This window comes from Peromyscus maniculatus, chromosome 6 (genome assembly GCF_049852395.1).
Source record: "Peromyscus maniculatus bairdii isolate BWxNUB_F1_BW_parent chromosome 6, HU_Pman_BW_mat_3.1, whole genome shotgun sequence".
NCBI classification, from domain to species: Eukaryota; Metazoa; Chordata; class Mammalia; order Rodentia; family Cricetidae; genus Peromyscus; species Peromyscus maniculatus.
The window spans coordinates 59,534,033-59,546,710 of NC_134857.1; the positions used below are offsets into that span (position 1 = coordinate 59,534,033).

The following is a 12,678-nucleotide window of genomic DNA, read 5'->3' on the forward strand; positions in this document are numbered from 1 at the left end:
ATACTGGGAGGGGAGAGACCTCAAGCAATTTATTTTCCTCTGTTTCACCTTAGAGCAGATTTTTAAGTTGTTTTTATATTTATTTTACATGTATGAGTGTTTTGCCTGCATGTATGAGGTACTACATGTGTGCCTAGTGCCCTCAGAACTCAGCAGAAGACATAGGATCTCCTGGAACTGGATGGTTATGAACCACCATGTGGGTGCTAGAAACAGAACCCAGTTCCTCTGCAAGGCCAACAAGGGCTCCTAACTGCTAAGTCATCTCTCCTGATTTAAGATTTAATTTTCAAATATTTAGATTTTCATGAAGCTCATTTAGGGAAATGGGAGGCATTACCCCAATTTGTCAGAACAGGAAGCAGGCATCTGAAGCCTAATGGCGGTCAATATGGACAGTACTGTGACCCTGTTAAGGAACTCACTAAAAGCAGCGCCCCATCATTTGCTCTGTGGCTGCTCTCTCTCCCCTTTTTGGCAGCAAATGCCTTCTCCAAGTGAAACTCTATAAACAAAGACACAGAACAAGCACGTGGTGGTCCTAACTGGTCTTTTACATACTTCACAAAATATTTAGGACAGAAAAATATACACCGTGTCCCTTAACGTGTACAGATTAATGTTCTCCACTGTGGTTACTCTGACAGCCTGACTCTCCTGAATAATGAATGAATGGGAATCATGAAGTTGAAACTCAGTGGAGATTTGCGCAACTACGGATCTACGTGCAGAGGATGCCTGACCTCTGACCTCCTACAAAGTATCTATTAGTGTTGGGGTTGGAAATAAAAGTGACACAGGGCAAGGTAGAAAGCCATGGTTTAGACCCATACCATGAAAAACTGAAGAACAATGACATTCCATAGAAAACTGGGGGGGGGGGCTCCAGTTATTCATTTTACTAATTTCCCTTGAGTGGGAGAGAGTGCTTGGCAAGGCCTTGGGTTCAAGCTTCACCACTGTCAAAAACAGAGTAACAAGAGCAAACGTGTTGTTTCTTGGCCTCGGATGTAGGTTTGAAGAGCAAAGCGCCTCGGTGAGAGAGACGGTACCTTCCGCTCAGTTGTATTCTGTCGGCAAGCTTGGAGAGCTGGTCCGGGAGTCGCCGCTGTTTGATAACTCCCTCCGGCGTGACGGAGACCTCGCACAGAGAGTACTGGTCTGGGGTGGCAGTGACGGCAAACTCTCTGATGGCCTGGATGACCACCTCCTTGGCTGTGGTGTCCTTACTGATCATGATGTACCGGCTTTGCTGGTCAGCCTTGAAAACTCTGAGCACCTGATCCGGCAAGTCTGGGGGGCAGGAAGAGCCACACCAAGGCAGAAGCAATGTTAACAGATGGCAACACAAAGTAACACACCCCACTCCTCGGAGGGTGATGACTTCTCCCTCCTGGACAAAGTTGTGACATGCTAACCGCGAAACCACATCTTCCCCGACAGATAGCTGCATGGCTAATAGACAAATACAATCACGGAGCACACACACATAAGATGTCATGTGAGCATCAAAGAAAAATGTACACCTAAAGTTAATCTTTATTATAAGGGAAAGCCCATTAGGCTTATTTAAACATGCCTCCTGATTTATTTACTTGATATAACTTAGTAATAAATACATCGTATATTATTCATTTTATCAAATATAAAACAGGTTTAGCTGAACCAAAATGATTTTCAGAATACAACAAGAACTGGTTCCAATGTTCGGAGTTTGAGGTTCATTCTGACTCTTGGTGAGTGACACCATCCACGCCAAACCAAACATGCATACTGTGTCCCTACTGCCTTTGACAGAGAGGTCACTGAGAAAGCAGAAAGGCTCCGGTCGGTGCTCACCTGGAGTCGTGCTGAAGTCCAGAATCCGGTGGTGTGACTGCAGCAAGTCAGGGTTACTTGAAGACAGCGTTCCGCTAACGGGCAGGGCGGCTGGGATGTGTTTGGTCTGCCTCAGGCCCACGATGCTATCATCTTGAGACTGACCAATCCCAATATCACTGAGAGGAGCGGGTTTAAAAAAAATAAATAAATTACTGGCAAGGTAAAGGCTCGAAGGCATTTTCATTTAAACTTGCCATTAATGCAAAAATGTGAAAAATGTGAAAACTGTAATGGCCAGAATGGCAAAACACATTTAGCCAAATTCACTATCTCTTAAACCTGTCTTTTTAATGAGCCATAACCAAAACCAGTATTTTTTTTTTCTCAGAATAAAAACACGGTAAAGAAAAGGTGCCGTGTGTCTGAATGAATGAATGAATGAATGAAAGAATGAATGAGAATGGATCCGAGACAACGCACGTGGGAAAGAGCCCACAGCTCAGCAACAGTGGAGACAGATGCTTTATGATCTGATCCTCCAGGCGAAGGAACTGAGGAAAAGGAAAGGGGAGAGATACGCCAAACTGTCCTACTTATATTCTTCAATGTTTTAGGTGGAGAAACAAGATCACCGTGGAGTCCAAATGTGAGGAAAGCCTGACACAGACCTCATCTCTTAACGACAGAGCGTGAGCATGCAGTGGGCACAGACACACTTCCTGGCTGGCAGTGCAAATGCAGCGACTCACTTCTAATTCCTTAGTTACACGTTTACATCTCCAGAAAACCCCGAGCATTATTGACGGTTACAGGCTCCTTTCTGTTTACAGAAGACAGTGCTGTGGTCACCTGTGTGCTTGTGCAGCGTCTTGTAACACAGCTGGAGGGACTGTGGTGCCAGAGCCTCCTGCACGTGCCCCCCCCCCCCAGCTGGGATTACAAGTGGGCACCACCACACCTCACGTGTGGGCAACGCTTATAACACGACTCGACAACGTATAAAATTATTTCTTGATCAAGTGTTTCCAAAAGAAAGCACACAATAAGACGAGTATGCAACAAAAGGGTAACTAGATAATATGCAAATGTCTACAGTTATGATTGCATAAGCACCTTGAAACAACAAAAAAAGAGAATTTCTACTGAAATTGGGATATAAATTAAGGTATCATAAATAAGAAAATTTTCATGTAAATTCTCCTTCACACATAGGAAAGCCCAGGATAGAAATCAAAGCTCTGTTTAAGCATGCACAGCTGGGCATATAAAGCCCTGAAATATTAATGTTCTGTATATGATAATAAATGAATTTATTTTTCAATCACATAAATGTCCTTGTCAAAAATATGAGATGACATATGGCATAACACAATTACTGTGGGTACAAGGTATGTCTGACCAGGTCACTCATGGTAGAAAGGACCATGACCATCAGTACATGCCAGGCACACCCTTTAAAAACGTTTCTTACTGCATTTTCCAACACCTCATAAAGTACTGCTGACACTCACCTGCTTCCTGATGCCTCACCTATACACCTTAATACTCACAGACACCAGGTTATTCTTGGACTTAAGCTTTGCACGTTTTATGCAAAATCTAACTGAGAAACATCCTTCTTGAGCACATCCTCTGGTCTAGCCTCTCCAACTGGCTCACTGCTACTGAAACAAGTCTGCTGGGTTTACGGCTGTTGACTAATCCTTTCCTTCCTCTGGGTTCACTGGGCTCCCTTGCTCAACTTACTTGGCATCGCAGTTCGAATTCTATCGTGCTCGTGACCTGCTTCTTGCTCTATGCGCATCATATATGTACCCCCAACGCACAATAATTCATGCCACTCTTGCCAATCTGCCAGTCTCTAGCACCTAAACACAGTAACAAAGGTGGGCACCTGGCTCAGTGGTGGAGTGCTTAAAATGCTCAAGGCCCTGGGGTTTTTCCTTCAGAACGTCATCAACACGTGCTGATGTCCAGACAAGTTGAAGCGGTAGTCAGCACTAAATCAAGGTGATTATATTATGGCAGATCCTCCAGCTTCCTGAGCCTGTGTTTAAATTACTTTCTCTTCAGCACTGATTTCTCAAATTGTTTTCATAAGAAAATACTTAAATGAGCCACACATTTGCCACAATATTTCCCTAGTGCTTTAAAATCAACATAGCTAATTACTGTCTTTTAAATTTTCCCTTGTCTAGTTTTTGAGCATCTTTGTAAGCACACACAGCCATAACTACACACTCATACTGCATTCCTAGCCAACATCCTGAGCTATGGATGGATTGCAGCCCAGTTCTTGTGTGTCCCATTTCCAGCAATACTTACCAGGGTCACAATGATTTTTGATTTTTCTAGAGGTTTGAATTTAAACTCGAAAAATCCTTTATTATTATGTTGCTAATAATTCTGCATTGAGGTGACTTAATTTTTCCATCCATTTAAAACTAAGTTTTTATCAAGTGTCTCTTTATAATAGATTCCTAATTTTTGTAAATGCTACTCTCTTAATCCACCATCTCTAAGAAACTTACTCAGGGAAGACACACTCTCAAGCCAATATTTATAGACTATCATATAGCCATGCTTATCTTTTGGGCCCATAGAGTTTTTTTAAAAGATTTATTTATTTATTATGCATACAGCATTCTGTCTGCATGTATGCCTGCAGGCCAGAAGAGGGTACCAGATCTCATTACAGATGGTTGTGAGCTACCATGTGGTTGCTGAGAATTGAACTCAGGACCTCTGGAAGAGCAGCCAGTGCTCTTAACCGCTCACTGAGCCATCTCTCCAGCCCAAGGGCCCAGAGAATTTAGAAACCACCAATCATTACTCATAGTTTAATGTGGATGATGTAAATTTGACAATTCATCAATAATGTTTTAAATCATATGCCTCTATCTAGTCTGTGACTAAAATTTTTGTAATTAAGAAGAAAAGAAAGACTGATGTACTCTGTGTGTGCGCACACATGCACATGTATGTAGGGGTGTGCTGGAATCTGAACCTCATGGTTGTGGGCAGGCAGTCTGACCACTGAGCCCCCTCTTTTGTCCTTTGAATGTCTCTATTTATTGCTTCTCTTTAGACCCCTTAAATTATCAAAGAAATAAATAAGCCAGTACCTTTTCCATTTGTTTGAGGAATAGATCATTAAAAAATGGACTGATGGTAATTGAGCTTCATAGAAGACCATCAGGCCCCAAAACTAACAGGAAGAAACCAGGCAGCAAACAAGCAAAGCTAAGCCAAGTGTCAGGGACACCTGAAGCTGGGCAGCCTGAGCTCCTGACAGGCACACACATCCAAGAAGAAAATTCAAGAGTGCAGTCTGATATGCTAATTCTAGAGGCACCTGAGGGGGAAGGGAAGAGGCCTGCGGTTGGCTGCCAGTCTTCCCAAGAGTTAAAATAAGTGGGGGAAACAGCAATGATGAACAGGGGTGGCTGGAAGCAGCAATGACTGGTGAGCCAAGAGGAGATGTTGTGGAGGGGACCCCAGGAAACACAAAAGCAGAAGCAAGAACAGCTAAGTCGTGGGGCAGGCAGGATGTCAACAGACCCCTATAAGAAGTTCAAATGAAGGCAGGCTCACCGGCCTCTCCCGGAAACTGGGAGCGGGCAGGCAAGTGGCAAAGCAGAATTAAGCAAACTCAACTCTCATTATTGCTCCTAAGACACTCTGCCAAAGAGACACTTACTAGACTCTCAGACAAACATTCATTACATCAACACTTCTGTGCGTCCTTCTACTGAACACAATAGAGTAAGGTGCCGAACACAACCACACATACTTGTATGGTTTCTGAGGTAAGATGCTGATCCGAGTCTTGTCGAGAATTTTCTTTAGCTTGTTTCTCCCGCCCACGGTGTTGGCTTTACTCTTCTTGTTGACCTTCTCAAGACCGATCACCTGTTCCACATCTACGGCAAGATCGGGTATGGAGTAGCGACTGGCCTTCTTGATGTCTCCGATTTTAGGAAGATGAGGGGCACCATTTCTTTTCTCTTCAGACAATCTTGTCAGAAGCTCTTTAAATACTAAAATGGAAAACACCACAAACTATCAGTCACAAAAATGGAAACAATGTTGGGCTAACAGTGGAGTTTGCAAACACAAAAGCAGTACAGACTAGCTATAAAAATTAAAGCCCCATAGAAGAACTAGTCTCGACCCAGACGAGCCTAAGAGAAGGAAGACGCTCTTCCATCCTTGAGGTGATTGTCTTCATCAACAGAAGACAGGCTTGACAGGTCAAGACAATCACCCCCTGGTTCTCAAGCTGATACATTTTTATCTAAATGTAATCACATCCTGACATAAAGAATTCTGTATGATATATTTTAGCATGGCCTTAGAAATACTAGAATCCTTACTGGTTTACTATTTATAGACATTACTTCTTCCAGGATTAAGATCTAAATGTAAAAAACAAAACAAAACAAAACAAAAGCTAAAGCAGTCTGAGTCTGCAGAATACTCACCAAATAAGTTGGTTTTCACAGTGATGGACAGGTGTGTGTTATTCCTAAGAATTTCCATTGCCTTTGAAAGCTGGATATTTTCAAAGTTTTGACCATTCACTTCCAATATCTAAAAAGTGAAGATATAAAGATCAATGTCAATATCATCACTGACTGATTTAAAAAAAAAAGAGGCTCTGAAATTCACACTTAGACCTAGAGGTGAGCCCTCTTACCTGATCCCCACGCTTCAAGCCTGCTTCAGTGGCTTTGCTACCCGAATCGACGCTGTCCACAAAGATGCCAAAGCCCTTCTCAGAGCCTCCCAGTAAGATGAAGGGCAGAGGGGCTTCCCGGGACGGCTTTGTGAGCGTCATCAACCTTCGCTTGGCTTTAGCTGCACAGGCGATGTTCAACAGCCTTAGATGTCCACCCATTTTCTGCAAGAGTTCAGGAAGGGTAGCATCAGCTCGAGGACAGGCAGAGGAAGAGAAACTCAACACCGCTCATAAAACCTCCCAAGGGTTACCTCTCTTTCCAGATTATTTTCAAACTCTTCTAGGAATCGCGTCATTGCAGGATCTCCTTCGAAGTCATTGAAGTGATTATTCACCCACAGTAATACTACCCGTGTCACCTACAAAAGCAATGGAGTTCAGGACATTTTTTTTTTTTCAGTGCTGAAGATTTATGATCAATGTCACTTAAAAAAAATACATCATTTTAAACAATTTACCGAATAATACTGAGCATGAAAATTAATAAAAATAAACCCTTCAACACGGATTTTACACATGTTAAAAAAAATGACCTTGGGGACTGGGGAGACGCTCAGCTGGTAAGGAGGCTTGCTGTGCAAGCCCGAGGACCTGAGATCGGATCCACAGCATCCACTTAAGAGGCCAGGTGTGCCAGTGTGTGCCTGTAATGCAGCAGGAGGGACCCTAGGGGGCCCCTGGCCTGCCAATCTAGACCCCCCATCAGTGAGCTCCAGGTTTAGTGAGAGGCTCTGTCTCAAAAAATAAGGTAGAGAGTAACAGAGGAAGCGAGCCAATGTTAGCCTCCGGCCTCCACCTGTCCGTGCGTGGGCACACGTAAACATGCACACACATAACAAAAACAGTGACCTTCTCAAGACATACATGTCTGTTTTAAGTACTGACTGATGGGGCTTTGCCATGGATCTTTGAACCTGTGGCGGTATTTATTCCTACATTGTTTTATTTTCAAAACATATTTGAGAGAAGTCTAAATAAAAGCAAATGTAAAAAAAAACAAACCCAATACCTTAGTACAAAATCAGATAGCAACTAAGAAGTACAAGGGCAGGCTAGATAAGGAAAACAGTAGTCATCTAGAAAGCCCTGTGTGGGGAAGGGCTGGCAAAGGCAGGAGCCGACGCTACTGTGTACAGCGTATCATCCAGCGTGCCCTTGGGAGAGCTCCTAAACTGCTGGGTGGTCCGTTCAGACGGGGGTCCCAAGGCCTTCGGCAGCACAAGGGGATGAACTGCTCCAGTCCCACCAAACCTCTAACGTCCACCCGGCATACACTGCCCACCATACCAGTGGCTGCAGACACTTGGTGATGGCTCACCGCATTGCCAAGAGAACGACACACTGGCTTTGCATTTAAAGTAAAAAGATATTTCTGAAACTGAGAGCTTAGAAATCTGTAAGAATTGATATCTGCGTCATTTTATCATCGTTTTTTTTTTTTCTTAAAAAAAGGTTCTTGCATTTCATTAAATTAATTTGAACATAGCTGGTGTCCCACATTTTATCTTTTAGCAGTGCACATTTTAGACACGAAAATAGAACGCCTTTCCAACCTTATCCCTGAGGCTCGGGTCATTAAACCACTCCAATAACTTCTTTCCCACTTCCATCGGGCTGGAAAGGAAAGTCCGGTATGTCAACAGGAAGTCTTCTATGAACGTTGGATCTACTACAGAATGTTCTTCCACCAAATGCATGGTCAGCCGTTCGGAGGTACCCTGCAGCAAATCAAAGTCTAGTCACCAATATGAATGGGTTGTTGATGCGGTACCCCAATTTCAAACCTTTCACATAGAACCAGATAGGCAGCAAGACAGAAAACTAATCAGCTGCCATTCATCAACCAGTAACTAGTAGTAGGTATTACGCTTGTTGGCAAAGGAAGCAGGGAGGGGAAGGGACGAGGATGAAGATTAATGGACGTGTGTGCAAGTGCCACAAGGAAACCCACGACTCGGGATGACAGCTGAAAACAATTAGAAGAAGGACGGGGTGTGTGTGTGTGGGGGGAACAGGACCAAGAAAAAAGTCATAGGAAACTGATCAGCAAAGCTCTCTCCTCTTTGGAATGAACGTCTCTTTATCCTACCTTGATGACGATGTGGCCCTTCCTTGTTCCGGTCCGATCCAGTTCTCTGTGCTCCTTCACCATCACGATCTCTCCTTCTTCCTCGACTTTCTGCATGTTCTTTTCTACTTGGTTCAAAATACGGCAGTAATCTTGCTGGGCAATGCAGACAAACTAGAATAAAATGTAAGTCCTGTGTTAATGATAAAGTGCTTGCAAAAGAGCTACCTGCCTAATAATTCAGTTTTAATTATTTAATACTGACATTTCCCCTGTCTTTCTCCTACTTTCTGAATCAATGCAGGAATAAGCCTTAATCAGACTTCTCTGCTTTTAATGTATTTCTTCCTTAGTTCATTTTTTTAAAGTTTCTGTTTTACTTTTAAAACTCTAAAAACTCAAAAGCCCTCTTCCATCTTCAGTTAGAAAACACTGGCAGAGAGGAAAACAATCCTAGGACAAACATAAAACAATTAGCATTTGGCTTTATAATTTTTGAAAGTGTTAAAAGAGTGTAAAAATAGTGATTTAATTAGAGATGTAGACATTCAAATATATATTGTATACTGGAGTAAATATGTAACTGTGCTAATTACATACACGGACAACAGTTTTAGTAACCATCCTGCTTTTAAGAAGGTCCCAGATGAAGCCATGTATTTATTATATTTCAGATTATTACTTGTAACTTGTATTAAAGGTAATCCTTGCTCTTAAGAGGAAAAGTTAACAGTGGGATGTTATCAAGTTATTACTCATGTAACTCCATGGCCTGTGCACATGCAAAGGTCAGGGCTTATGCGTGTGTATGCAGGTGTGCCGTGGAAGCCCAGGAGGACGTGTGTGTTCCTCTATCACCCTCTACCTTAGTCCACTGAACAGCCTCTCAATGAACCTGGAGCTTGTAGTTTTTCTGCTAGGTGGGTGGCCAGCAAAGTCCCAGGGATTCTCCTGTTTCCAAACCACCCTTCAACACTGGGATTACAGGTGCACAACATGGCCACACACAACTTTTTACATGGGTGACAGGATGACAAACTCATGTTCACGTGGCAACAACGAGCTAATGCCCCAGCGCCTATTTTTTTTTTTTTTTTTTTAATTTCCTTGAGACAGGATCTCACTCTACAGAGCATGTTGGCTTCAAACTCCTCAGCATACCGAGGGTTGAAATTAAAGCCACAGGCTGCCATACCTGGCTCAATTAGGAGTTTATTAAGACTAAAAATAAATTATGAAATCACTTGCTCCACAAAGAACCAAAGGCTTGTGTGGAGACAAGAGCAGATAGTCCATCAGACAAAAAACCCATCATTTTTCCTTTACTCTAGAATTTTAATTTACTCTAGTTTACACAGGGGATGCAGGAAATTTTTGTTTCTCTTTTAATAGGATAAAGATGAAGAGGTGGTCATTAAATTTACAGGCATACTAGATAAAATATTCAATTATTGAAAATTATTTCCAATTATTGAAAATTATTATATTTTAGAGGTGTTGTGTTCCTGAAGAGACGCGAGGAAATGTCTATTTATCCCAGACAGGGCAACAACAACTGACCAAAGAAAGTAATCCACTCAGGTCTAGTTTAGCAAAATACTGAGTGTAATTTGAGCTACTTAGAGAAGTATGAATGAGAGGGTGACCTATAGAAGAAGGACGTGTGACTTACCAGCTGCTACACTACTGGAGGAAATGTGTTCTTCCTTTCCCTAGCAACAGTACTTTCATATGGATCTTCAAGAAGGGGCAGGGCCTTATGAGCCACTCCCAACCTGCTGTCTAACACCGATGGACCCAGTCTTGAGCAGGACTTCTCCAAGTTCAAGAGGACACTAGCCTGGCCATGTTCCACAGTGTTCCACAACAAGACAGCTAGTGCTCTGGGTTAAGATTCATGACTCTACATTAATTTTTAAAATGGTAATACTAAATATTGCACTAATGATCCTAATGATAGCGGTCATGCCACATCATGATCATGAAACAGTAATCTCTACAAATTTCCCAGTTTATGATCCGAATCATACACACTTGCCCACCCTCAAAGGAAAAGGCAAACAGCTCACTGTCTTATCTAAGTATATACATGCACATTAAAATCTTAGAGAAAAATAGGATAATATGTAACCAATTATTATTTCTGAGTAATGCCAGTTATAGATGGTGTTAATTTTCGTTAACACGGTGCTCTGTGTTTCATTATGTTATACGGTCATTGTTCGGCTAGGGAAGCAGACAGTGTAGGAAGATCCAAATGTCTCCTATACCAGCTCACTAATTCTTCCATGAAGCATTTAGAAACAAAAGTTAAAAATTCAAAAGCCACAGGAAATATTGACAGTTAAACTAGATTGTAAAGAACAAACAAACAAAAAAATACCTCATGTCTACAATCCTGACCATAGTAGGTATGTGTATGTTTTTGAAATAGATCATACATCCTCTCTTATCTAAAAGGCATTTTCATTTCTTTTTAAAATACAATAAAAATGTTTCCTGAATTTCTACAGAAGATTAAGAAAGGTTTTGTCTTCAAATAATCTTATATGGTAATTTTTAATTTAGTTTTGAAAAACATAATTAAATCATTTTTCCCATTTATGTTCCAAAAACATATGTCTAAGTTAAAATAAATAAGATGTATGAAGGAGAATGCTTTTTGAAGATAAATATACTAAAATTAATCTAAACCAAAGATTAAAGGAAATTAGAATAAGTCTGATTTGAAATTCTTAGTATCTAGACAGACATTTGGCATTTCTTCAGTAACAAATTAAAACACGATCCAAAAAGAAGACAAAAATAGATTGAACTGAATGTCTAATATGGACATATAGAACTGGATTCTAAAAAGAATGGACTTAGCTGAAAGCATTTCTCTTTTTCCTTAGTTACTTAGTTCTGCATTAAGGAATTATAGCTTTAGCCCTGCTCGTTACTAACTGACAGCCACACACTGAGGTGAGGACTGGATACCTGGGTGGGGTGGGTGGTGAAGGGGAAGGAGGCCAACCCTGCCCACTCCCCTGGTGAGCACAGCGCCTGGGGGGCTCTGGTCCCACCTGCTGTCCTGGTGGGGCCTGTACAGTCAGCAGGCTCTAACCCTACTTGTCACCCTGTTAATGGTAACAAACTAGTACATACCGAACATGTAAATACTCACTTTGATAGAGTAGATTGAGATAAAGAATAAATAAATTCAAAGCTGTGAGCTAGCTCACAAGATACGCAAGTTCAATCAAACCACGAGACCACGAGCACTGTGGACAAGCCAGGCAACCTGACTCCTCCTACAGTAATGGCCTGTAGTGAACACGAACTAGAACAAACCTCAGCAGAAGAACTTAGAATTTTAAGCTCAATGACCTCACAAAGGAAACAAGTTCTTAACAGAACTCAAGAGAACCCACTTAGAAAAAGGAGTCAATCTGCAATATGAAAGAGGAATCTAATAAAGAGATAGAAATACCAAAGAAAAACCAAACTACTAGAGACGAGAAAGTGAAAAACATAAAAAGTCAAATACAAAGACTCTATGTCAAGGCCTACCAACCTCCAAACTTGACAAAGTGGAGGTGTAAGTACATTTCCAACAAGGACAAAGATAAACAAAAACACATTTGAACTGGATTTTCAAGTTATTTGAGGCACCATGAAAAGATCAAATGTAACAGTCCTGGGTATAAAAGAGGGTGATGAATTCCTTTTCAAAAGGATAGAAAACATTTTTCCTAACTTAGACAAAGAACTGTTTCTCCAGATACAGAAAGTATTTAGAACACTAGAGAAGAAAAATAAATAAACCATCCCCTCACCATGTTATTATCAACTCACCAAATATTCAGAATATATAAATGTAGATAGATATAGATATAGATATAGATATAGATAGATAGCAGAAAAAAAAAAGGAGTAACTGTGGCACACAGAAAGCCAGGCCCATCAGAGTAACAGCAGGTTTCTCAACAGAAACTGTAAAAGTCAATCTAGGCTACTCTGCCCACCAAAGTTGTCAACGCCAACTGACGGAGAAACGAAAACTTAC

The 12,678-nt window shown here is 41.5% G+C and overlaps 1 protein-coding gene across 11 annotated transcripts in view; it reads right to left on the reverse strand.

The window, feature by feature from the left end:
- The window catches only part of Rapgef2 (Rap guanine nucleotide exchange factor 2), a 240,177-nt gene that overhangs the window by 26,447 nt on the left and 201,052 nt on the right, over nucleotides 1-12,678 (reverse strand). For all 11 annotated transcript variants that reach the window (XM_006981088.4, XM_015999584.3, XM_015999583.3 and 8 more), the window contains 8 exons: nucleotides 8,652-8,804; nucleotides 8,116-8,280; nucleotides 6,814-6,921; nucleotides 6,521-6,724; nucleotides 6,306-6,414; nucleotides 5,615-5,861; nucleotides 1,840-1,997; nucleotides 1,053-1,293 (listed from right to left, as the gene is read on the reverse strand). In XM_006981088.4, the coding sequence (XP_006981150.1) occupies nucleotides 1,053-1,293; nucleotides 1,840-1,997; nucleotides 5,615-5,861; nucleotides 6,306-6,414; nucleotides 6,521-6,724; nucleotides 6,814-6,921; nucleotides 8,116-8,280; nucleotides 8,652-8,804 (1,385 nt within the window). The remainder of the gene's footprint in view (nucleotides 1-1,052; nucleotides 1,294-1,839; nucleotides 1,998-5,614; nucleotides 5,862-6,305; nucleotides 6,415-6,520; nucleotides 6,725-6,813; nucleotides 6,922-8,115; nucleotides 8,281-8,651; nucleotides 8,805-12,678) is intronic.